At 40.9% G+C, this 27,592-nt stretch overlaps 1 protein-coding gene across 9 annotated transcripts in view; it reads left to right on the forward strand.

Moving 5' to 3' along the window:
• The window catches only part of KCNIP1 (potassium voltage-gated channel interacting protein 1), a 477,263-nt gene that overhangs the window by 391,553 nt on the left and 58,118 nt on the right, over positions 1-27,592 (forward strand). The window contains exon 1 of one of the 9 annotated variants that reach the window (XM_028717515.2): positions 14,706-15,039. The exons of the other annotated variants lie outside the window; for them this stretch is intronic. Within the exon in view, the coding sequence (XP_028573348.1) occupies positions 14,931-15,039 (109 nt within the window). The 5' untranslated portion in view covers positions 14,706-14,930. Of the gene's footprint in view, positions 1-14,705; positions 15,040-27,592 lie in introns of those variants that run through there. 9 annotated transcript variants of the gene reach the window in all.

The following is a 27,592-nucleotide window of genomic DNA, read 5'->3' on the forward strand; positions in this document are numbered from 1 at the left end:
TAATGCTTTCATTCTAATGCTAAATTAGAATCCTTTTTCTGAACCAGCAAATTCTACTACTTCCCCACACACCCTTTTTCTTTACTCATTGCTTTTGCAAATTGCAGTCTATAGGTCTACTGTCAAATTCCACAGTTACCAGGCAAACCGTTACTACTGTCTCAACAGAATAGTTCTCTTTTTTTAAAAAAAATATATTTATTGAAAACAACAGAATAGTTCTCATGCCCCTTATGTAATCTATCGTCACACTGCATCATGTGTTTTGTACTGTTAAAGTAGCATACACATGTTATTTAGTAACAGTAAGGAACTCATGATGCCATGCAATGATGCAATGAGAATGTGCAAAAGCGTCTGAGGCATTGTAAATATGAGAAGTATAGCATTTCAAGTTAGAAAATCTAAAACACAGTGCAAAGATGGATTAGAGGTAGCAATCAGCAGTACTGATGTTTGGATGCCAATAAGGAATTGCGCCAGGGGATTTCACAAATCTCTTCTTTGTTACTGGTTTTGCAGATCGTAATATTGAAACTCCCTTTACATATGGAGCTATGCAGCACATTCCGATCAAGGATGAGGACTGTCTGCCAGTTTAAATCATTATCTTAACTACACATGATGCGTTTATCATTTCATGGCCAATGGGGAAGAGTTGCCTACTGAAATATTTACTACTACAGTAAACAGGATTATGTAGACAAATTATTTTTCCCTTTTCACTGAACAGTCAATGAAATTACTTATTTTTGCTGGCAAATTCAGTTTGCCACCTTCATACTTTATTGCGCTCCCTACTTTCTTGACTGCAGTGTTCTTATGTAAAGATTTCTGTTTCTGAAATACACTTGTGTGCATGTGTACCCCTGTGGTGGATTGACAGGCATGTGCACCATATGTAAATGCCACACATTGTAGTTGGAGTGGGGAACCTCAGGCTCTGGGGCTCTGTCTGGCCCTTGATATTCTCCCTTTCTGAGGCAACACCCCTTGGCAACCCTGCTCCATGCTTTCCTTGAGTGTTTTTGCCAGACTGGAATGTGTTCTTGAACTGTGATAATGCCTCTTGCTTGCCTGGAGGGAACACGGAGATATTTGTGTGAAAAGAAAACTCTTGGTTGTTGTTTTTCATGGCTGAAATGTAACCTACTGTACAGGGTAGCCATTTGTGGAATGCCCTCCTTGGTGAGGTGTGTTTGTCAGGCGCTGTGATACCAATTCTCCTGCCCCATGTTCATTTAATGTGGGAAAAGAGTGAGTGTGAATGCAGTGGGTTGTATTCAACTAAGTTGTACTTACAGTAAAGCCATTGAAAATGGTGTTCCTAAGTTGGCCATGTGTGTTAGCTTCAGTGGGTTGTATTCAGTGCTAATCCTACTGAGAGGAGACCCATTGACGTTAATGGTCATAACTTACTTAGGTTCATTAATTTCAGTATGTCTGCTCTGTGTAGTATTTAGTTGAATCATACCCAACAGGACTACTCTCAGTAGGACTAGCATTGGATACAAGCCTGGTCTTTCAAAATCACTCAGGGAGAAGATTTCAGCTGGGATCCAAAGTTTTGTGCACCAGAATTTCTTTGTTAGAAGTTATTTCTTCCCCAAATTGCATGTTCTCCTTTCTTCCTTTTGTGAAGCTCAATGCAGATTATTCTGCATTGCATTCATGAGGCCTACATCCATGTACCCTCAAGACTTATATTGTGTTGTCTAAGGTGCAGATAATTTTGGAATTAACATAGTATAAGAGAGGCTTTTGTTGGGCTAGAGCCCTGTTCTGTACAACTGCCTTCCCCAGTCTGATGAGAGCAAAGGCTGCTGCAAACTTTGAAGCACACATAGTGATTCATGCTACCTTTTAATGCTTCAGACTAACCTTTAAGTTGTTGATTTCTATAATGTATATCTTTGCTGCATTAGCAGAGCTGACATTTTGTCACAAATATTGGATATTTTCCAGCTATCATCCTTCCCCAGCCTGGTGCTTCCAGATATTTCTTATAACTCCCACCAGTCCTGGTCAGCATGGTCAATGGCCAGTGATAAAGGAAATTGTTGTTCTAAAACATCTGGGTGCACCATGTTGGGAGAGGTTACCTGAAATAAATATTCTAGCAAAATGAGCTCATGTACAATTTGTACAAGCATATTTATATTATATTTTACAGTGATACACTTGCTGCCCATGAGATGCATTTTATCCACAAACTGTGCATATGGCATAATTTTCTTTCAGAATGCCAAGGCTACATTGAATGAAGAAGATCCAAAGGGAGCTAGCAACATTTGATAAATTGGCAGCTTGATGGCTAATGAAATTCAAGTGCTGACAAATAGAAGATGAAGTGTTTTGTATGGGATCATTTAAATGATTCCTGCACGTTGCTATGTTGCGAATCAACAAAATGCTGTTGGTATTGCCATGGAAAACTCAGTGGAAAATCTGTGCTTACAGAATATTCCAAATCCACAAACTTTAGGAAACAGTAACGTAAAAGGGAAAGATAATTCTATAAAAATGATATATTCAGTAGTACTGAATAATGAATCAGTGCGTGAATTCAGTGATGGACATGATGTGGTTGAACAAGACAAGACAAGACTATTGGCTGGGATTTCTTTTGTTAAGTACACAGCCTATTTTGCATGGGGGCTGCATTTCTCCTTGCAAGTGCAATTCACAGTAGTGCTCCTGGATCTGTCACTACTTGAGTGCCCAGATGGTATCAGTAGCCAGGAGCAATTTTCATCAAGTTCAGCTGCTGTACCAGCTGACTGCTTTCCTGGAGAAAACTGGCCTGTGGTCAGACATGTTTCTGTAGCATCCAGATTAGATTATTGTAATGTACTCTACATGGGGCTGCTTTCAAAAAGGGTCTGGAAACGATTCAAAATGTGGTGATAACTGGTATGCTGCATGGGGAAGATATAATCCCCATGCTGTTCCATTGTCATTAGTTGCTTGGATATTTTATTATACTAAGTGGTATAAAAAAATTAACTAATTCATTTCTTGACTGGTTTCGAAGTGCTGATGGTAAGCATTGAAAGCCCTAATCCACAGCTGCAGAAACTGCAATCTTATTTTATGTGCCCCCCCTAAAGCCACCTGATTCTTACCTCCTATCATAATTCCTTCCTTCTTGTTCATTCCCTCCTTATTTTTATTGGTTTTGTTTGGCTGTGTATCACACTAAAGTAAAAAAGGAATTGCTTCCTCTTGCTTTCCTGAGTAGTAGTTATATTGATTTGTTGTGATAAATATATGTAAGTATCTGTACAGTGGTACCTTGGGTTGCAGACACTTCAGATTACAGACGCTTCAGGTTACAGACTCCTCTCGGATTAAGAACTTTGCTTTAGGATGAGAACAGAAATCGTGCGGCAGTGGTGCGGCAGCAGCGGGAGGCCCCATTAGCTAAAGTGGTACCTCAGGTTAAAAACAGTTTCAGGTTAAGAACAGACCTCCAGAACGAATTAAATTTAACCCAAGGTACTACTGTACTAGGAGTTCAAATCTGAGGTAGCCATAGTGAAAGTGAGGCAGGGCAGTCTTTATTCCAAGTTAGTTGACCTAGAAGACATTTGTCTCTGGTTCCCTTCATTTTCAGGCCTGGCTCTGCCCATTGCTGGCATGCAGTTCCTGGAAGTTTACCCCTGAGGGAAATTAGCCCTCAACATGGGGGAGAAATGTCTACCATTGTCCTAAATGGCCTGGGTATATGAACGGCCATACACTCAGATCAAAACCCGAGGCTTGCAGCATGTCACTTCTAGCACCAGATGAATCCCTTTTCAGTTGTAGCACATGAATTGTGGCATATGCTTTTAAGTGATGCTTGTCGGTCCTCACTGCTGCTTGCCTTTCATTGAGCTTGAAAGTCAGGTTTTGTACATGTCTCCAAAAACAGCACTATAATTCAAATCTGCTTTCGTTGTGGTTGATGAAGAAGATGATAGTGAAAGTGGTTATATTAGTCCAGCAAGAAAGAGTTCTCACTATTAGTACCAGTTTTGAGTATTTTCCCCTTGAATATCACTTATTGCTTATAATTGCTATTGTGCATTATACTAGTTACACTTTACAACTCTGTCAGCATATGCATAAAGCAACAGAGAAAGACGCCCAAGCTGTTCCTTTTGTACTGGTGACATTTGGAATGCATGATAAACAGCAGTCTACTGCTGGAGCCACTGATGAAAAGGCAAGTAGTAATAGTCAGGTCTTAAATCATTTCTGGAAAATCCAGTCACGGTTTAATGCTGTTTGAAAGAAGCAGTACGGATGGCTGTGGAGTAAACTAACAAACAACAACTTTTTCAAAGACAGCATCCTCCATATTCAGTGCAAGGGAGCATGAGACCACAAGGAAGCAGAATAGCTGCAAACAGAATTCTCACTTGAGGCTTTGTGCAAACGTTACATGAATAAAGAACTCTGCTTCTGAGTTAGCTCTCAGCTATTGCTAATAATTTAACCGTTGCTGCTCATAAATAGTAGTTGTAGTTTGTATATAGGTATCTTTCACATAAGACCCATCTACCAGTGAAACAAGTCAATAGGGCAATGCTTTGTTATACTTAGGGATGGGGGGCGGGAATTCAGTTCAGTTCACAATTTAATGCAATGCTCTCTAGTTGTGCAATTTCTGAAACAGATGCAAACTGAAACACAGCTATAATTCAAAATGCTTACCTTTCCAGATTTTACAATGCTGTTCTCCAAATAACCAATGACTCAAAAACGGCGTAAATTAGAGGAACGTATACTTAAAAGTGTATATATTAATGAAAAGAACATACAAAAATGCATTCTATTAGGGGACTGTGTGAATTCAAACAAAATTGCATCCAAGTGCTGATGAATTTTCCTGAGAACATTTTATTTTAAATCACAAACAGATGCAGAATTGTGGAGAATTTAAGACTTAAAAAATGAGAAACTAAGAAGAAACTAAAATTGACAGATTTGTCCAACCCTGGTTACAATGGATGTCCAAAATTTGCTGAATCTTGGCATTCATGGGGAAGGGAACCGTAGCTCAATGGAAGAGTGCATTATTTGCATGCAGAAGGCCCCAGGTGCAATCTCTGGCATGTCCAGAACAGATAATGAATGATTTCAACAGCATCTGCCCAAGACCTTAGCATCTGCCAGACAGAGTGAATAATACTGGGCTAGTTCACAATTAGTCTGATGTGGTATAAGGCAACTTTCTCTGTGTCTAATGTTAGCAGTCCCAGAAAAAAGTCTACATTGAAATGTTGTGCTGAGTACAAATGCTATACCTTAGAATTGCAGCAGCAACAGCCCTGTTTATAGAGTGCCAGTCATAGGAGACAAGGGCGCTTTGCCCCCCCCCCCAAAAAAAATATATGCAAAGGGGCTAGCCACCCAAAGGTTGATGAACATTGTCATTCAAATAGTGTGCATGCATTGCATCATGTGATTGATTAAGTGGGGTGGGGCTTATCTGAGCCACCCCCCTCCCCCAGCGATATTTTATTCAGGCTGGCACCCCTGGTGCCAGTCATTTTCAGGGATGAGCAAGTCACCATTTTAAATTCCCTAGAGTGCCTTAGGAAGATGCTATATCATGATAATGGCATTCTAAAGAGCATTCTTGAGGGGATGGTAGCCCTCACTGAGTGCAAGCAAAACTATTCATCTGTTGAGCCTATATGTAAATGAAGTTTACACCCTTTATCCACAGAATTTTTCTGGGATTCCTAACATTGGAAACACGCAAAACTGTGTGACACCAGGTCAGACTATTTGTCTATCTTGCCAGTATTGTCTGTAAGATGCTTTCATAGGTATACATGCTAGTCTAAATTACTGCCTTCTTTGAGTGTGTACCAACTACCATAATGAACTGAAGAGCTGGCATTTTTAAAAACATGTTAAAACTTCTGGTATGCTTCCCCCCGCTACTGGCAGAAGTACATTCTGTCAATTCATCTGGGAGCTTAAAACTTTAGTATATAATTAGAAGTACCTGCTCTGGAGCATTGCTTAGAAGCTCCCCTTCCCCCTCTTTTGCTGGTGTTAAAACCAATTAAAGTGTAGTTACTCATTTTTTAGTCTCCTCAAACTTTGCAAGAAATGTTTGGATTTACTTCATTTCTTGCAGTTGAGTGTTCTTCAAACAGCAGGGTTTAACCATTAAAACTTTGAAAGTTTTGTATAGCTACAATTTAGATCAGCAGGGAGAAGGGATATGGAGGGGAAGGAATATCAGTAAGAGCCTCAAAGCCTTTTTGAGAATGTCTCACCTGAAGATGGTGCATAAAGTGATTTTGGTTGAAAAATGTTACTATTGTGAAATGCCCATCATTATGACAAATGTCTGTGGATGGGAGACCTGTATGTTGCCAATACCCCTGGATAGCTGTTGTGGATATGTGTATTGCTTAGAAGCTCCCCCTTCTATAGCAACCCCCTGGAAGTGAGGACTGGGCCCCCCAATGAACTACTGTCTCCTGGTCCAGGAACAGTCAAAGCTGTTTTACCAGGTAAAGGGACCCCTAACCATTAGGTCCAGTCATGAGCAACTCTGGGGTTGCGGCGCTCATCTCGCTTTATTGGCCGAGGGAACTGGCGTACAGCTTCTGGGTCATGTGGCCAGCATGACTAAGCCGCTTCTGGCGAACCAGAGCAGCGCACGGAAATGGCGTTTACCTTCCCGCGGAGTGGTACCTATTTATCTACTTGCACTCTGGCGTGCTTTCAAACTGCTAGGTTGGCAGGAGCTGGGACCAAACAATGGGAGCTCACCCTGTCATGGGGATTCGAACCTCTGACCTTCTGATCAGCAAGTCCTAGGCTCTGTGGTTTAACCCACAGCGTCAGGAGCAGCTGCTAAAAGGCACTTCTAGCCAGTGGTGCTTTCACAGTATCTAGTGACAAAACTAGATCCAGAAGCACACACACACACCCCTCAGAAATCTGATCCTTCAAGGGAACAGGGTAGGCAACAGACAAATTTATCAGACTTGAAAACCACTCACCCATAATGACTCTGTTGTGCCAGGGTTCAAGCTTAGCTTATTTTCCTTCATTCACCCCACCACTGTCTAAGCACCAATCCAGGGCCCACACAGATCCTCCTGATTCAGATGTTATGGAGAAACTGTGCTGACTGATATCAGTGTACTAATGGCACCTGTAGTGCTGGAGGAGACTCTTGAGAGTCCCATGGACTGCAAGAAGATCAAACCTATCCATTCTGAAGGAAATCAGCCCTGCGTGCTCACTGGAAGGACAGATCGTGAAGCTGAGGCTCCAATACTTTGGCCACCTCATGAGAAGAGAAGACTCCCTGGAAAAGACCCTGATGTTGGGAAAGATGGAGGGCACAAGGAGAAGGGGACAACAGAGGACGAGATGGTTGGATAGTGTCTCCGAAGCTACAAACATGAGTCTGACCAAACTGCGGGAGGCAGTGGAAGACAGAAGTGCCTGGCGTGCTCTGGTCCATGGGGTCACGAAGAGTCGGACACGACTAAACGACTAAACAACAACAACAACAATAACCACTCCAGTGGCTTCATGTAGGTATTAAATATATTGGGAATAAAACAGTGCCCTGCAGTACCACATAGTGTAACTGCCAAAAAAGCACTCTCACAAAGCTACTCTCTACATTTGGTTCTATAGTTGGGACTGAAACCACTGTAGCCCAATTCCATAGAGCTGGTATTCCATCCTCAATGGTACTGAAAGCTGCAGACAGATCAAGAAGCAGGAGCTAGGTCTCACTCCTTGTAAAGGTCATATATCAGGGTGGCCCAGGCCAACTCAATCCCATGGCCAGGCCTGAACCCAGATTGTGCTAGATATAAATAATATGTGCTATCCAATAGTGCCTGAGCTGTCACATCACTGCTCTTTCCACCACCTTCAGCCCAAAGGATGTATTTGCGACTGGTCAGTAGTTATTTCTGGCCATGGGGCCAAGAGCCAGTTTCTTTAGGAGTGGCCACAGCACTGCCACACACAGTGGAATATTAACCACATTCTGGACCCACCAGTCAAACATCCTTTGTTAGATTTAATAAGCTAATAGGGACAGGAGACAATAAAACACATGGTTGGGTGTCTACTTGTCCATATTAGAAACCACTTACTTATATGGCAGAAGGTAATGTTTGTGCACATCAGGACATTCTTGGGTTAGAGCTATATATACTCCAGTATTGTGTTCAAATTATCAGATAATGACAACTACATATCTCTCAGGCAACAAATGGGATCTGTTCTGACACAGGTTAATATTTTGCTGGGATTGGAAAACTGAGTAAGCAAGAGAGTACGTATATGTAAAATCTAAGGATTAAGGCAGAAATGAGAAACTTGTAGCCTTCAAATGTTGTTGGAGTCCTCACTCCCATCAGTCCAAGGCAGCATAACCAATGGTCAGGGATGGTGGATGCTGTAATCCAACAACACTTGGACATCCTAGGACGAAGGGGGGAAAGGATGACACAACAACAGGGGATGCCTTTTACCTTTTATTATCAGACCAATCTATTGGAGATGCCTGTGAAGTAAAGAACTCTTCAGAGAAAACCATTGTGGGATCCCATCAAATTTCCCCACATCCCATTTTTGGTAACTTTTCTGAACAGGTACATACATAAGAGATGATGGCCTCAAGACCGGGAAGCTGAATAGAAAACAGTGTTATTCGGAATGAATAATTTATGCAATGAAACTCTGCTTTTCCCTATGAAGAGGTTGGTAGTTATTCAAAAATAGTCACTGCATAGTATTTATGAATAATTCTTGGCTGGCAGCTCATACAGCTGCATTTCATTCTGAATCACTGAGGATGTGAAAATATTGGGCCTGATCCAGACAAAGGTACAGTCATACCTCGGATTACAGACGCTTCAGGTTGCATTATTTTGGGTTACGGACCACTGAAACCCGGAAGTACAGGAACGGGTTACTTCTGGGTTTTGGCGGTCGTGCATGCGCAGAAGCGCCGAATTGCAACCCACTGTGGGTTGCGAACGCTGCGGGTTGCGAACGTGCATCCCGCATGGATCACGTTCGCAACCTGAGCGTCCACTGTATTCCATTTCAATAAGCACCGAATCCAACAAGAGGAAGTTAAGGGAGTATGATGAGACTTCAGGGAGCTTAAGGTGCAGCACATGCCATACTGGCTAAACACAACATTCTAGCATGGGGTACAATCCCATACACACTTACCCGAGAGTAAGTCCTGTTGAAGGCAGTAGAGCTTACTTCTGAGTAGACATGCACATGACTGCTTTGTTTGTCTTAATCATAGTTAAGCACAGTGCTTTTTTTAAAGGTGGCACTCAAAGGTACGCAGTACCGGCACCTCTTTTTTTGTAGTTAAAAAGTGTGGCACTTGCTGTAACAACTTCATTCTAGGGAAAAAAGCACTGGCTAAGCATCATGTCTGAACATATAGCCAAGAAGTAAACTAAAGTCTGATGAAACAATTAGTGCTTGCCTGAAGTATTTGTAAAATTATAAGGAATTTTGTTAATTTCTTGGTGTGGGGTGCAAATGCCCCTGATGACTGGATTAATGGGGGGGTGGCAACATTTTTTGCATTGCCTCTTTTTCTTTTTTGAACAGCAACAATAAAAGCTTCATTGGACTCAGCTGCTCTTTCCATGTTCCTGGGATAGAATGTCACTGGGAACAACACTTCCCTTTAGTTAATGGAAGGTCTCAACTTTTTCATTCAAATAGTCATAACGATCCTAGTGTACATTGTTTTCCATTCATCTGAAGACTTCAAAACTTTATCTATGAGGTGGATATGTGTAGAACTGCCAAACATATTTTTCTCCTTCTGAACATTAAGCAGTTCTCTTGACTCATTTTTGAAGATAACTGCTGGGACTCAGGCTGAAACTCCTTCTCCACACTTATTCCTAAAGATGAGAATTTAACTCTTTATTATGTCAACCCAGGCTCCCAGTGCTAGATCTCTGCAGATAGACTGGGGCAGATATGAAAAGTTAAGCAAGTCCTTTTAAAAATATATATTGTAGATTAACATCACTACTGGGCATATTGTTTCCTGTTGAACAGCACAATATGTCTTTCTGAGCAGTGTAGTGAATATATGACTCAAGTTGTTAAGAGCTTTGACTGAGGAAGCCGGTGGAAACTAGAAAGCCAGCCCGACAATCCTAGTTAAGATGCTTTTTTCCTTCCCATTCAAAAACGTTCAGATATTAATATAGTGTGTGTGTTTAAGTAGATTTGCAAATATTTATTTTCATTTATATATGGGAACAGATGTGCTATATAAAATTAGCATATCTCTGTGTTTTCAAGTGAATGTGAAACAATGCACACTAGAATCTGCATTAACATGCAAATTACCACCATTTGTTTCTTTGTTTGTTTGTTTAGACAGCTTATTAACTGATGTCAAAACAAAAATAAAATTTAATAATATGTAACTTTGAGTATAGATGAGTATACATAAAGAAATATATTTTTTAGTAGTTAAAAGCTTAAGAACATCAACCAGTGCAGGAAGTCCATCCATACTGATTGCTCCTACCAAGAGCGATCAAATCAGAGCACTGGATAACTAGAGTGACTCTTGCAAACGTGAACCAACACTGCTGGAGGAAACACGGGCAGCAGCCACAGAGGATTTGATTACTGAAGTTGGAGTATCAAATAAATTACTCATTTCTGTAACTCCTCAGTGGGAACCTAAATAATCCTATTAGAAAACCAGCAGAGCCATTTTATTCCTTTTTTCAAAAAATAGAGCTTGATCCCCCATAGAAAATATAAACTGCAGGCAGACACATTTTAAGAGATTGGAAGAAGGTCTGCGTTGCTCCCATGGTGAACCTGCTAATTTCTTTTGTCCCATGACAGTCACTGGTCAGGTTTTTGAAATGTTGCAGAAACCTTTTTAACCAGAGACAGTAGTGCAGAGGAAATAAATGTGTGCCCCTGTGGGTTATTGGACTCCAGCTCCCATCAGCCCCCACCAGCAGGGATACTGGGAGTCGGAGTCCAACAACATCTAGAAGGCACAACACCTTCCCTTCAGTAGTGGTTAAGAAAAACTGAGTGGCTGTTACGGATGGGAAAGAAATTCAAGTCAGTTCACATTTAAAGCCTAATCTACCAAATTCACACTTTCTTAAACAATACAACCGGAACATAGCCATCCTTTGAAATCCACACTTTATCTGAATATTGCAGTGCAGTTCTCCAGCCAAACCGTGTTTACAAAAATGTATATGTTAAGGGAAACTGTATAAAAGTGAACATATTGGGAAAAATAACATACAGAAATAAAAGAATTTCTTACAAAAATGTGTACATTCAAAACTGCAGATAAAAATGTGTTCATTAGAATAAATTCTCACTAAAATGCTGACAAGTTTTTGTAAGAACCTTTTTAAAATAAATACACTAATTGCTGCAGAAATGTGAAGAACTGAGTTTAAGATTGGAAAACCAAAAACCTGAAAGAAACGAAATTGACAGATCCTTCTAATTCTAGTGGGCTATTTCAAGCAATACCATGCCACCTTCCAGGTTCTAAAAAACCCATGTCTGTCTCCAGACATATGCTGGGGAAAGGGCCTGTCTTTACAACTGTATACAAGTTACTAGATGGGAGTAATAATGGTAGAAAACAGAATGCAAAATCTACCACACAGCTGACAAATCTGATTCATTTCTTACTCCCTTCCTCTATCTGGAAGGAACTACGCTTTTAAAAATCTGTATGCTACACAGTGCCAGATATATTTTTATGCCAATGCAATGAAAATGACTGTGCCTATTATTTCTTATGTGAGGCATCTGAGTGGCTGAAGTTGGAAGCCAACATTCTCAGGAATCTTATTGAAATCAATGGGTCTGCTTTAGGACTGCTCTTGAGCAAGCAGGTTCATTGTGGCTTGAGTATGTTACTGCATTAGGTGGCACTTGATGTTCTAGCAATCTTGTTGCCTGCGTCTGGGATAAGTGCCACCACTTTTTTTAAGGAAGCCCAAAAGGTTGTTTCAGAATGATACTCAGTGGCAGTGAAACCCCCACCCTGCTATGCAATATGAATTTTGTTACACAGCCATCTTCTATATTTGTATTCATAGAATATGAATCTTCCCAGGGCTTTTTTTATAGAAAAAAGGTGCCAGTACTCCACCATGAAGTTGTTACAGTAAGTGCCACACTGGGGGGGGGGGGGGAGTGCCAGTATTGCATACCCTCGAGTCTCCCCCCCCCCCCCAAAAAAGAAGAAGCACTGAACCCTCCCATGTGAAATTTAGGGATTCAACAGACAACAGCAATACTGTGAAAGCAGGAGAAAGGTTACTCAGAAATAAAAAATCCCATTACCACCCTCATGTTCAAGGATAGAAACCTGTGTCTTCCAGGTGTTGTTGGACTCTGCCTCCTATCATTGCCTGTGCTGGCTCGTGTTTTGGGAGTTGGAATCCAACAAATGTGCCAAGTGCTGTGAACTGCCAAATTTAATAAATAATAAAAATAATAATACAATAGGAAAAAGTTGTGTATATATTCAATAAAGAGCTTATGCAATAATATATATATATATATTACTGACGCATGTGATTTCAGAATTCCACATGGCCATCCCTTACATGTGTAAAGAGACCTGATGCCCTCCAGCTATTTTTCATTCTAATACCCATCAGCCCTAGTCAGCACTGCCAGAGTTCAGGAATGATGGGATTTAGGGAAAGCCACATTACATGAGAGCTTAGTTGTGTGAAATAGTGTCTCTATATCGTCTTAGAAATATTTTTCTCTTCACAGTACTCTTTATTATTCACCACCAAAAGTTTTTTTCAGTGTACAAGGTCATTTGTAATTCATACCTCATTTATCACTGCAGTAACACTGTGAAGTAGTTACTAGTTCTTCACATGGACATAGTTTGAGTAAAGCAGCCTTCTCCAACCTCATGCCTTCCAGAGGTTTTGGACTGCAGCTTCCATAATCCCTGACTATTGGTCATTGGGTTGATGGTAGTTCTAGTCCAAGACATCTGGAGGGAACCGGGTTGGTAAAGGCTGGTTAAAGTGAACATGCCCCTAAAAGCGGGGTGGGGGGAGAATGTCACCGCCAGTTGTGGCTCTATAGTGTGTCCTGTATGTTTACAGAAGTAAGTGGTCCCTCTAGTTACAAACTTAATTCGTTCCGGAGGTCCGTTCTTAACCTGAAATTGTTCTTAACCTGAGGCGGGCTTTTGCTAATGGGGCCTCTTGCTGCTGCTGCGCTGCTGGCACACGATTTTTGTTCTCATCCTGAGGCAGAGTTCTCAACTCGAGGTAGCTCTTCCAGAGTTTGTAACCTGAAGCGTTTGTAAACTGAGGCATTTGTAACTTGAGGTACCACTGTACATATTCCCTTCAGAAATTACTAGTCTCTTCCATATGATATTCAGGTAGCATCTTTTAAAAATTAAAGTTAAAAAAAGACTGTCTGCCTGGTAAAATATGAAACGGACCTAAGGACCAAAGTACATCTGACAAATGGTTGCATTAAAGAAACAAAAACCTGAAGTATCCGAAGAGGACACTGCAAGTTTAAGTAAAGCAGTGAGGTGGAAGATCACCTGCTTAACCCATTTCCCTCCACCTGCTTATGCACCTCTAGCTACTTTTATATCTAAGCATGCTGGGGTGGGGGGCAGGGTGAGAAAGCGATAACCAGATTTCCCCTGTATCAGGAGAAATGCAGCCTGGCGGCAGTTTTGAGCAGAAAAACAGCTAGAGAAAACCAAACTTTCTTCCTCTCAAACTGTTAGCCCCTTAAGGCCACTTCTAAGAAGTCAGGAGAAAGAGAAACAGGAGTGTGTGTTGCATCTAGTTTGAACCTAGGTTTAGTGACTGAACATTTGAATCTGGGTCTCACCTCTTAAGTACAAGATGCTATCACTGTATGCAATGGTGGCTACAGTGGTACCTCGGGTTACGAACTTAATTTGCTCCGGAGGTCCGTTCTTAACCCAAAATCGTTCTTGACCTGAGGTGCACTTTCACAAATGGGGCCTCCTGCTGCCGCCATGCAAATTCCGTTCTCATCCTGGGGCAAAGTTTGCAACTCGGAGCAACTACTTCCGGGTTAGCGGAGTTTGTAACTTGAAGTGTTTGTAACCCAAGGTACCACTGTATATGAAACTTTGGCTCTTCCTGGCCTTGAAATTTCATGGATATGCATAATCTAAATCAGTCTTTTACTGTAGGGCTGCTAGCCCATTCTCAGGTCTCCACAAAAAGTAAATAGTGTGTTTCCTTTTGAATACATTAGGAAAGAGGAACTGTAGTCCCACTTACAGATTGGACATGCTGGAGGAAGCCTTGATGATTGGAAAACAAAGATCATAATGTGGGGAAGGAGCGAAATTAAGATCCTTTATCATTTCCTTCAGTATCCCCCCCCCCCCTTATTGTACAAACCAACAAAAGCAATTGGAAGAAGCATCATTTGGCTGGAGTTGATCAAACGATCCCAAGTGCAAGATAAGTGACCCACAGGTGCTGCTGCTGAGGTTAGCAACATGATGTTAAGTTGTAAATGAGAGGGATAAACTGTAGAGACAATTGCCCTCAAGAGAGAGAAAGACGGAGGGGGGGGTGGAGAAACTAGATCATACATTACTGTTAAAATGTGGAAAAGAGCAGGACTGCGAGAGTGTGGGGTGGGGAAAGGCGGAGGAACAGGAAACACAGGGAAAGGAAAAGAGTGAGAATCACACTCACGCACAAGGAGAGACGGAGAGAACGAAAGAGAGAAAATGAGCCATGCACTTACCCAGCAGCAGGAAGAAAAGCTTCAAACAGCTGAATATCCCCCTGCTTTCAATCCCTGCCTGCTGTTTTGCTAGCACGCCGGAGGCTACTATCTGTGTGTTATCTTAAAGGATGTGGAGCAAAGGCGAGTCTGAAGGGCTGCAGACTTTAGGAATTGTGGTGGTGATTTGCTCCTCTCTGAAACTTTTGCACTACCTTGGACTAATTGACTTGTCAGATGGTAAGAGACCCTGCAAAGTTCTACCAGCTTGTATACTTTTATGTATATTTTTTTTAAAAAAACTATAGTAGCAATCTGAAAGAAATCATAATTTAAAGCACCTTTCTCCTTTTTCCTACGTACTGCTTTTTCTCTCCTGCTTGATTCAGCAGTGTGGAAATTTTGCTTTGTTTTGCTGCTTGCTAGCTTCCGGAATTCCAGTTGAGGGGTATTTTTACATTTTGTTCTTGAATTACAAAGCTAGTCTCCTCCTGTAAATACTGTTTTACCATAAATGTAGTTCCTGTTTGGTGGAATATGCCTCTCTTGGGATAACTGGAAATAGTCTCATTCTTAAAAACTGTTGGGTTTACTCAATGCTTGCTGGATGGAAGTAGTTGCTGCATAACTGCTTGAGCCTAACCACATTTACTTATAAGTAAGCCCCAGTCAGTGCAATAGTGTCCTATTAAAGTGCACAAGTGAAATCCTTATTAGTGCATTTAGATACAAACTTAATTTTAGAAGCTTTAAAAAGCAAGTGATAAATGGAAAAATAGAAACTATACTCCATAAACTAAGATTTCTTTCCTTTTGTTTGAAAAAGATTAGAGTTTGGTTTGATAGTATCTGGCAATAGGAAAACAGTTCGATTCTACATATTTAAAGGAAGTTTAGCAGCCAAGACTTTGTATTTCAGGATGTTGTCATAAAATTCATTAAAAAGCTGATAATTTCTTGAATCAATTGCTTGACATGTAAAATGTAAAAGTAAGGTGAGTAAGCTATCCCTCCCAGAGTTTACGAAGTCCTTTTGACATACTGACAAATAAATATGGTCATTTTACCTTAGCCAGAACTTGTTTGAAATGAAGTCTGCACTAAAGGCAGTGTTTTCATCACTGTGAGGTTTACTAATAATGTATAAAGCAAGAATCAAATAAGAAATCAATGTTTGAGATATATATACAAACATATTGGCTGAGGCTGCAATCCTACACATGCCTCCTTGGGAGTAACCCCAATAAACTGACTGGGACTCTGCACTGTTTCAAGTTTTGTCCCTTTTGTTGCTCTAGAAGAACACTGACAGCAGCACCTAAATTAAATCTATTCTGATATTGGGCTCCTTGCAGGTAAAAAGTTCCCATTGGTGACAAGAAATTAAAATGTCAGCCAATGTTCTATAGATTTTTTTACAGTTATTACATAGCTATATTGCTGATTACATATCATCTGAGTCTTCCCATTTTAAGCATGATTATAGGTCAATTTACCCTGATATGTAATGAAATCCAGTGAGATGTCTTCCCAAAAAAAGCACCCCAGCACCATCAAGTAACCATCAAAGTAGATGGTATCAAGAAAGGGACTCACCTCAGTGTACTATGGAGGAAAGGGAAGCAGTATGAAATTCTGCATCAGCTTGCATTTGCAGTGCCATCCATGTGAGTGCAAGAATTCTTTTCTGCTTGCTCTTCGCTGTAATTCCGACTGTGAACTTCTGCTGTTTTCAAGAAGATAAATCACTTGTTTTGTATGAGCAACACGGTCCTAGAAAAATCGAATTGCTATAATCAATTTGTAGTGGAAGCTCTAGCATCGTACAATATCAGACCTTTATAAAGTGTACTCAAGACTATAATAGTGTTTTAAAACCATTTACTGGGCTCCTGTCATTATAAAATCCTGGATGAGATGAACATTTGGCACAAGTTTTTGTTTTGTTTTAGCTAACCTATCATGCAGTGGCACCGTTCAACTTCATTCAAGTACTGCAATGTTATCTGTATTAAATCTTTGCAGTAAGCAGTGCACGCTAATCCAGCTTCTCTCTGTGCTAATGGACTGCATCTCTTCTGCAGCTTTGGTTGTTAATTGCTAGTGCCTTTTGGGCTGTAAAACTATCCTCCTAGGACATGGCAGCTTGTTGTGTAAAATGCTGCTAAATAGCTTTAAAGTTCTGAATTTATTTTCCCTTGGGCCCATCAAAACCCCCAACTGAAGGAACTCAGATCCATGTCAATTACTCAAAACAGCACTTACCATCTCCTGAAATAACCTTGCTTGCTATGATGTCACATGAGAAAGTAAATTAATCCTCTAGGCTTTGAGAGTCTTCTAGGTATGACCACCAGCTCTTTCTTTGACCTCCTTGGGGGGGGGGTGTGATTCTGATGGGGAACAGGTGGCAAACTGTACAAAAAATAAAGTTGGTTGTGTGTGGTTACTGTGGGCTTAATCATAAAGAGGAATGCCATTCTCATATGTTTCCCTTGTAGATATGACTAATTCTGAAGGGCCAAGTTAAATGCAACACCATACATAAAATCAGCAGTGGCATAAAATATTTTGCAAGTGTAAACAGCAGTAAATCTAGTGTCAAGGAGCAACCCAATGAGCGACCCAACTGGCACCTTGGTGGAGGATGGAGGGGCTTTACTGCTCCAGGATAGGACCCACACCTCTGTTATTTTCACTGATAAGGAAAGTTGTAAGTTAAACTTGGAAGCTTTCCTTCCAGTACAAATAGCAGATGCAGGCTCCCCAATTTGGATTGGAACCATAAAGCATTCAAGCCCCTCTCCCACCCACTCACAACCTCAATCTAGATTGGGGACGTGGGCTGTAGTTGCTACTTACACTTTAAAAACCACTCATGCAATTCCTGTTTGTGTGACTTTTGCACAACTTAGTGATGTTGGATAGTTGTTGGCATCTGTCTGTCTCAGGATACAATGGAGGAGGGCACCTTTGGGGTTAAAGTCAAACTTTTGGAAGGTTACAGCGCCTGCTGTGGCTGTAGAGACCAACATGGGAGATACGTCTTTTATTGCAGCTGGGGCAGATGAAGGAGTCCAGTTGTGCTACTGCTGATGCACTTTGATGTTTCTACTCTGCGCTTCTCCCAGCAGCCCTCCTCTGCTATGGAAGCACAACCTGACTGTCTCCAGGCACTGTAGTCATCTGCAAGAGATTCCCATATGGCGGGGTTGATGTTGCCAGCCTTCATGTCACATTTGAAGAAATCATTGTAACGCAAAGTTGTTCTGTCAATGGGTCTGGTGCCTGAAGCCAGCTCCCTGTAGAGTAAGTGTGGCCCTACAAAATCCAGCTAATCCAATAACATGCATAATGTTCCTTGTAATGTAGCAGTAAGATGAGACTAACAGAAAAATAGAAAGTACACACCAAGTGTGCTAGATTCACCAGATGGTTTGTACAAACTAAGACTTATAATGCTAAAAGCAACCTTGTATTAGAAAGGTTATCATTGTAAAGCAATTTTATATATACGTTATGTGGATAAAGGGAGTTGCATTTCAACAACATCTGGAAGACACTAGGTTCTCCACCCCTGCTATAGAAAAACCAACCTGAGAAAGGATAAGCATGGCTTCTACACTGTCTTGCCAACCTTTTAAGAAATTCCTTAGGCAAATTGGCTTAGGTTTTTTAAATTGTTTTTATTAAAGATTTTCTTGGGTCACAAAAGTACAGACAACATTTCTGCTTTCAATTCTTGGATCCTTTCTACAGATCAGCTACGTTTGATGTGAGACACTAACGTTATAGAGAGTATAAGATTGGGGGAGAAAAGGGGGAGAGTATAAGTTTGGGGGAGAAAAGAGGTGGTGAGAGAGAGCAAGGAAAATAGAAGGGGGATAGTAAACTTTCATTCTTTTACATATTGGCTTAGTTGCCTTTGTGTTTTAAATTTTTGTTTTGTTTTACATGAATCTGCTGGTTTTTGTGTTTTTTGCTGTATTTTGCTGCTTATAATGTACATCACCTTGAGGCAATCGTAGAGAAGGTGATTATTAATAATAATAATATCATGCAAATTGCAATGGTTGTTAATAATGACAAGCAGGATCTGCAATGAAGTGCTGTTGTGTATCCTCACCTGCTAGGGTAAGTGTTTCTATCTTCAGAAAACCTGAAACAGGAGCTTTATAGTGCTGTTCAGGCCTCTTGCAAGATGATTTTCTGGAATGTGAAGGACACCCCAACCCTAATTTTCTCCACCCCCACCAAGATACTTACTAGAAGCAACTTAAATCCCCCCTCCGCCCTCCATTTTTCTTTTGTTTTACTTTTTTCAGTTTCGTTTTAGCTGGCACAGGTAGATTCCAAACATCCAGTGTCTCCAATTGCTCTCCGTCATAGACTTGATTGACAGAAGCACACAGTCTACCTGACTTCTAGATTCTTTGCTCCCCTGGTTCACTGGAATTTCAACTGCCATCAACATTCTGTAAACTCACTGTTTCCTGTGAGGTAGCTTTTCAGTTTTCATGTAGGTTTTCTGAACAGCCGTAGCTCAGTGGTAGAGAATCTGCCTTGCTTGCAGAAGGCTCCAGCTTCAATGCCTGGCATCTCAAGGTAGGGATACGAGAGACCCATTGTCTAAAACCCTGGACAACCACAGCCAATCAGTGTAGGCAATACTAAGCTAGATGGACCAATGGTTTGACTTGGTATAAAGCAGGCTCCTATGCTCCCACGTGTCTTTTAATTTTCCAACTTACATATTTTGCATATCTAGGGCATCTCCTGAGTATACAGAAACAACTAGCTTACTTTTGGTGTGGTACTATTTCACTCCAGAATGCTAGACACTAAACCACCAGAGTTTGCTCTTACAGAGAATGATAACTAAATGAACTTTCATCTTTCAAAGGCGGAATACAAGAGATTTGCAAGATGCTGAAGATAAACAAGGAATGATCTTCACCTTTATACTCTGCCTGTGTGGTCACAGACCCTGTGCAATAAGATCCATAACACTCACATTCACAATCACACAGTACTCACAATCACAACATACATATTACTGAGGAGAAGAATACTGCACTTTGCTGAGAAGCTGAAATATCTCAGCAATACAAGTTCTAGTTTGAGTTGAATAAAGATGACTGGATCCCTGAACAAAACGAGTGTGCTTATTCTGCTAAAAGGCATCACACAGAGAGCTTCCCTTCCCCAATCTTAATTAATGATTAATCTAATGAACTTTTTTCTGAACATGTTCCCTTTTGATGTGATATTTCAAAGGACTTTCTGGGTGTGGTAAGTGCATGTGGGGGTGTGTTCAGAAATGTTGATTATGCAAAATGAAAAGGTAAGGAGAAGTCACCTTGTGGAGGCTTCAAAATCAATATGAGAATTGTGCCTCTGTCCTGCTGACACAAGAAATTCAGTTTTACCGAATTGTAGATTGGGTTGCTAGTGATTTAAAATAGCAAACTGACAGTCAGGGACATTCAGACCAAAAAATGCATAATTAGACAATCCATTTTATTTTATTGTTCCTCTGAACAGCTCTGCCTGATGAAGGCCCTCCTGTTGAGATGGAAAAGCCTGCAATTCTAAAGAAATACAAATGATCTCTAATCAAATATAACACTTTATAGCATTCTATATACCATCCTATTGAGCTAAAATGGAATAGCGGTGACCATTAATGTAATGGTGAAGGCTTATAGAATCAAGAATAATTTACTTTTTCATTCTATCCCAGTCTATCATTCTACCCAGTCCCCCTTGAAGAAGTCTATGAACTTCCCGGATTTGAAGATCTAAGCTACATGAACAGAGACTCCCTCTTCTGAATATCTGCCCTTTGAAACCATTTGTAGTAGAAGATAACCCAGGAACTCAAACACTTTTAAAGTCTGTTTGACCAAAGGTGATAATAGCATGGTAGAAGTATTCGGTGAACACCAAAGGAAGCCAAATTTGATTAGCTAAGTAGCATAAAGACATAATTGTCTTCACTATAGGATCTCTTATTGGATGGGATTGTTTATGTGACTATTCCCAGGAAAAGAAGACCTAATAATTGTAAGGAAAAAATAGTACCAAACCAAGATCAGGTCAAGGAGCATGAAAAGAAAGGATTGAAAAAAGGTGAGCATTCAAGTCTCTTATAATCTGTGGCATCTCTTCTTCCATAATCTTCCCCTTTTTCATAAGCAGGATATAATTTTTGTCTTGTTGGTTCATATGAAGCCATAAAATATTTTTGTCAGCAGACAAGATAAAATAGACCGCACTTTTAAGCCATGAGATTTCTGCAGAAAATGAGGATTAAATTCCAAAATGGTGCTTTATCCACTTGTATGTATTTGCACTTCTCTAGCATCATGGTTTTTCCATCAAAGACACCATCTCCATACATTTCTGTGCACATCTACAACCCCTCCCCATTTCAGTCAAAATGAATGAGGGAGTTGCAGATGGGTAGCCATGTTGGTCTGCCATAGTCAAAACAAAAAAAATTCCTTCCAGTAGCACCTTAAAGACCAACTAAGTTAGTTCTTGGTATGAGCTTTCGTGTGCCTGAAGAAGTGTGCATGCACACGAAAGCTCATACCAAGAACTAACTTAGTTGGTCTTTAAGGTGCTACTGGAAGGAATTTTTTTTTGTTTTGAATGAAGGAGGTTAATGATCCTCTTAGTGTGCAATTCTTTAGCTCCCGAGAGGGCATTCCAGGAGTCACAGGACAGATTGGATATCTCTTTCGAATATCAGACAAAGCTCAGATGTTGGAGAGGGAGATACAATGTCAGATTTTCCTACCCTGCCACCATCAAGGGCTCCGACGCCCTGGTCCAACATCAGTAAGGCCAAAAAAGATGTGTGTCAGGTGCAGTTCATGAACCAGAAAACAGCTTAGAACTGAAGGATCCAGAGCCATCCTGGTACCTTGACAAATCCCCAAGCTGGGGAGGAGGAATTTATGCTTCTCAACATGCTTCTCAGCATGTCCAAATTGCTTCCTTTCATTGAAAACTTTTTTTTACAAAAAAAAACCCAAACTACAAAAGCAGACGGAGCAACACAGTACCCATTACTCAAGCTCAGCAGGACTTTGGCTCTGGCAGTTGATGAATTGCCTTTGGTTCTTCTCCCCACTTTAGGATTTCAGCCTTAGTGAGAGCAAAGATCCTCTTACTGGGTCTCTCTCTCTTATTTAACTGGCATCTAGGAAATGAGTGAATCATTCAGAGCTCTGTACCTGGAGAAAGGAGCATGAGCCCCTTTCATCTATCGAGGATATGTCTGGGCTCTGCTAGATCTGCTTTATGAGCTTGGCTCTAGTTCTGCTTTCTTACTGGAGCCCCCCATCAATCACTGGGATAGCTTTACGGTGCTGATGCATTTCATTTCTCCTAAATATAGAGTGATTTGGTTCAAATATGATATGCATTCTTGGATAGTTGTCAGCATTGATTAAATAATGCCGCAACAACGAAGGTCTCCTATTCTTATATGGGTGTCTTCAAGTTTTACTTTTTGAAAAGCAAGAGATTCAAACATTCATTTTTATCTCCAAGTCTGTTGCTTCGGTAAAGGACGTGTTCTCCAGAAAAAGAAATAATAATACAGAGATCACCAGAGATTTTTTAGGAGGTCTGGATTTTCCATGTTCAGAAAGAAAGAAAGAAACAGCTTCTGAGGCTTAGGTACATAGGATTGGGAATAGAGGAGAATTTCATTCAGTTGGCTTTTAAAAGCGAATCAGCCTAATCCACAGTTCATGGAACACCATTGAATTGCATTTTTCTCTGATTTTGTGTTGTTTTGTTTGTGTGATATAGTCTTGGTTAATGTGTACAAAAGTGTACAGAAATGTGTATTCCATGATGAAAGGCATATTTTAGGGGAAATGCATAGAAATGTCTCCTAAACGTGTATTTTTGAAGGGGAAATGGCTGTTTTAGGGGGCAGTGTACATATTAGAGATTTTTAAATAAAAACAAACAAACAGGAAATGGAACTGACATGATTAAATGCATGCAGAAATGACATGGAATGGAAATAGGCTGACCCATCCATGCCTACATGGGAGTCTGCATTTCACTGACTCAAACCATTGGTGCATCTAGTTCAGTGTTGTCTCCATATACTGGCAGCAGCTCTCTGTACTTTCAGACAAAGGGTTCTTTTCCAGCTCTATCTGATGCCAAGGATTGGACCTGGAATCTCTTGCATACAAGTCATATGCTCTACCACTGAGTTGTAGTCCTCCCCTGGTTAATTTGAGTCCAAGCTCATTTGACTGGCTAGTCCCACTGTACACGTGGAAATCTTCGCACTGACGGGACACATTAGTTTGAAACTACACACTGTCTATGATCCAGAGGTCCCTGTGTGCAAACATAGAGTCCATTGGTGGGTGCACCAGAGCTTTTCAGGTTCCAGTTCCTTCTGCAACTCTGTTGAACCCTCCCTGCCAACTTGCTCCTGGACGTTTGGAGTGACTCTCCAGAGAAGAATGTGATAGGTGTGTTTCCAGGGGGAAATCACTGACACAGGCACACACACCACTAAGCTTTTGCACAGGAACCTTTAGATTCAAGTTACTATGTTCACATGAATATATACTACATATAGCATAGAACTATATGTAGAGAAAAATTATTATGTATTGGTGTCAAGTCACCACAAATTGTCCACACACAGCTGGTTTTATGAGAAAGGGATTCTGGATGGGACTTTAGTTTAATTGTAAATCTCAACACAGCTCATTTAGACATTAAGGATAGAAGCAAACAACGATTTTATTGTGTTTGCATAAGGAATGAATCTCACAAATGTACTGACAGTTTACAAAAGATGTTATAGTTTGTCCAGGTTAAATTTCCAGATACATTTTTTTAGGATTTCATTTTCAATGAAAACATTTTTAATTAAACTAGATATTTCTTCAATATTAATGAAACTTAAACTTTAGTTATAATGTAGTGCAAGTAAGTTGTAACTTAGTTTAAACTCTGGGCTATTGAACAGTAGATCACTGAATTTTTCCCCCTTCCAGGAGTCAAGTTTGCTGATTCATTTGTGGAGATGGTTATTGATCAGCAGCCAGAATACCCTGCTTTTGTTCATTGCCAAGACACTTCTTTGCCCAGAAACAGGGCTGGCTCAAGACATTTTGCTGCCTGAGGCACAACAGCAAATGCCATCTCCACTTCCCTCCCCACCCCGCAAAAAAGGCAAGGTTCATGTTGTCCAAGGTTGGCCGATTAATTTTGACCTCTGAGGCAGAAAATCCTATAAGCATCTATATACAACAACAACAACAAATTAAATAAGTAACATTTTGCTGCCATTTCTGCCTGAGGCAGCTGCCTCACTCTGCCTCATGGTAGGGCCAGCCTTGCAATATGTTTGTTTTCAATCATCCTCTCATTTTCTAATTATCCAGAGGTTTTTCTTACTGATGATATCTTACAGATAAACAGAGAATAGTCTAAAGGCCCATGGCACATTTCTACTGATTTAACCAAGCACATTTGGCCATGTAAACTGATTATATGAGCAACTGCCTGTAAAAGCTGCTCTGAGCTCCTTATGGGAAAAGCAGGGAATAAGTCTAGTAAATAAATGTGAACAGACAGTGTTTAGTAAGTGCCTGTGAAAAATTGGCAGGCTTCTGCACACACTTGGGCATTTGCTACTTCCCATTCAGTCGTTTTGCATTTTGCGTGCTCTTCTTGATTTTCCTAGCCTATTCACTTCCCCTGGTGCTCAAACCATCAATTCAGATTAGCTGCTGGCAGCTCCTGATGGCATAGACAGGCTTTCCTTTCTGCATTAGCTATAATAAGGTGAGCTACAGGATGATGGTGTGGATTAGTTGCAGAATCCCAAGCCTGGGATGTGATTTGGTCATTTCTAGTATTTATTTTTCAGTTAATTTAAAGCAGCCTTTTGGAGGGCACTTATTGCACATTGGTATTATTCACATATTGCATATTGGTATTTTCTTGGTCTGTTTATGTCCACTTCTGAAATGCTGTCCTCTGGTTCAGTTTATTGAAAGTCTTAACAGCTGGCTTTGGAGTCATTAACGTCTAGTTATGAACATGCTGCACAGAAAATGGTTGCTTTGTGTTATGCTTTTATGTGGTTCCAAAGCACACTGCTGTTAAAGTGGCTATTAAGAAATGCTATGTTAACGGCAGACAAAATGCAAAAGCTATGCCCCTGCAGTTTCTACCAGTTACTTACCTTGCTGTGTTGTCTTTTTCTATATATATTTGAGACAGTCGTGGTCAATTAAGTAACTAGCATTTTCTTAAGAGAGAGGAAAAAATATTATTGCATCACCTCTATTATCCACTTCTATCTTTATATAGTCCTGGCATATTAGAGAACATAGAGGTGATATGGTCCGTGTCTACTTTCAGATTTGGTTTTGGTGGGGTAGCATGATAATGATGATGATTTATTAAATTTCTTACCCATGAGGTCCCAGAGTGATCTGCACCAGGGAAGGAGAACCTCCAGTGATATGCCTATAATTCAGCCCAGTACGGATCCCAAATAATTGTGTAAGGCTATTTCCCCTAAACCACAGCCACCTGCGCACACCTGACACACGTGACATCAGATGTGGGTCATATAAAGACGCAGCTACAAAGGAACATCTGTGAGCTTAAAGTGAGGTCCCAATTGTTCCTTTATAAGTGGGTCTTGCTGACAGTGCCAATCCGCTAATTGATGCAGACAGCGAGTCCCACCAAGTTGGAGTCCCCCTAATGTAGCAATGGGCTTCTCTGTCACCATGGCAGTAGACATGTGCTGCTCAATAGGGTAATGTAAGCCAGTTTGCATGTTCCAAGTCTGCTATGCAAGGGCTTGGACGACACACTAGAGCAGCATTGCTATCAGCCAGGTCCAACACCAAGGCCCAATCCTTGTGCCCAGTTCACTGAAGCATGCCTGGGCCTAGGCCATGGATGGGGAACCTGTGGTGTACCCTAACTCTCAACCATCTGGGACAGAAGGCAGTGGTTAGGGATGTGACCAAGCAAGCTAAATAAAGCCCCCACAAGTGTTACAATCTCCCTAGGGGTTTTAATAAACCTCTTCCCTGGAACTGCTTTCAAACTCCTGACTGGTCCCAACATGCACCTGAGCTGGAGAGAGCTAAGTGAATAAAAAATCATGTAGGCCAACTCATGCTGGGAAATCATTTCTCCCCTTATGCTTCTAAAAACTTTTCATCTTGTTCCAGTGTTTCTGGCCTAAGATTCTTTTTCCCACCCATCTTTTTCTTTTCTCCTTTTTTTTGTGATATGTCAAACAATTTTTGACACAATATTTCATTACAAGTTCTTTAATCCACTTCCCGCAAGCCAATTAGTTGAAGTAGTCTAATTGGTTTCTCATTAAATAAAAAAGAGCTTCTTCTGCTAATAATTTATTCAGACTTGTAAATCCAAAGCTGCTTTTATGCTCTTTCCTGTCCTCCAAGGATATCAAGATCCCATAGCTCTCTTAACAATGAATGCCTGTCATCATAAGGGGCTATCCAGCTATGTGGGCTAGAGCTCTCATTGATTAGCTTTGGGCCTCCTGGAATGGAATATGAGTCTCTATAGATTGCGCGCGCGCGCACACACACACACACACACACACCCCACTCTGGCTCTTTACCTATTTCTTCTGTCAATAATATATAAATCTGAACTTCTACTAGGAAAAACTTCACTTCCTGTAATAATCTCTGGGCTCCATTTTGAACAGGAAATGGGGCTGAGCAGTTGGAATTCACTTGGCCTATGATGGAAGCCATCTCCCTTCAAGAATCTCAGTCAGAGCTGATGCCTGACAGCTACCAACATGTGAAGACTGCTTTCATTAAGGGATGAGAACCTGCCCCCCCCCAAGAGTTCTTGGACTGCAACTCCTATTATCCCTGTCTGTTGGCCTGTTAACTGAGGCTGATAGAAGTTGGAGTCCTACAATGTCTGAAGGGCCACAGGTTCCTCTTACCTAAGTGCTCAGTGTCACTCTTTCTTTAGAGCAGGGATGGAGATCCTGCTGACCTATGGTCAGCTTCAGGCCAAGCTGATGGTTGCTCAGCAACATTTGGTGGGCCATGGGCTCCCATCCCTGGCAGATTATTTCCCCTGGGAGCTGCTCCTGGGTCAGCAGACGATAAGGGTGAGAGAATGCTGTATGGATAATCCTGGTTCAATATGAATGCAGTTGGTTCCTGTACTAGTTTTGAGTGTGGCTGTGTTTGGAGACACTCTTATAAGCTGCTTTGAGGGTTTACTGGAGGTGCAAAATGGAATCTTCAAAGTAAATAAGCACATTCTCGTTTGTATTATATCTTCCATTGCTGTTCTGATTTTCCCACTGTTGCTACAGTCCTCAAGTCATTTGCTTCAAAGACCTCCCACTGAGGTCAGTGAGAGGTTAGTTTGGAATGAACAGTTGGAGGATTGTGACTCCACTACATCAGATTCTTCCCCTTGGCCAGAACTGTGCAAACTAGTATACGGAGACAGTAATCTGATATCTCATGCTGTTTTAACTTCTCGGGCTGGCTTTATTTCACATTTCAATAGCCGCAGGCTTTAATAGCCTATTGATTTCCACGGCACATATATGAAGGCCATATTCTTGATCTCTTAATCTCTGAGGGATAAGCACTTTCTTACCATTACACTCAAAGTATTAGTAGTTAGAATTACTTCATTGCTGCATGGTATAACTATAATAATTTCCTGTCTGTATTAAACTTTAAAAATATACACATTGCTTTGC

Source organism: Podarcis muralis, chromosome 2 (assembly GCF_964188315.1).
Source record: "Podarcis muralis chromosome 2, rPodMur119.hap1.1, whole genome shotgun sequence".
Lineage (NCBI taxonomy): Eukaryota > Metazoa > Chordata > Lepidosauria > Squamata > Lacertidae > Podarcis > Podarcis muralis.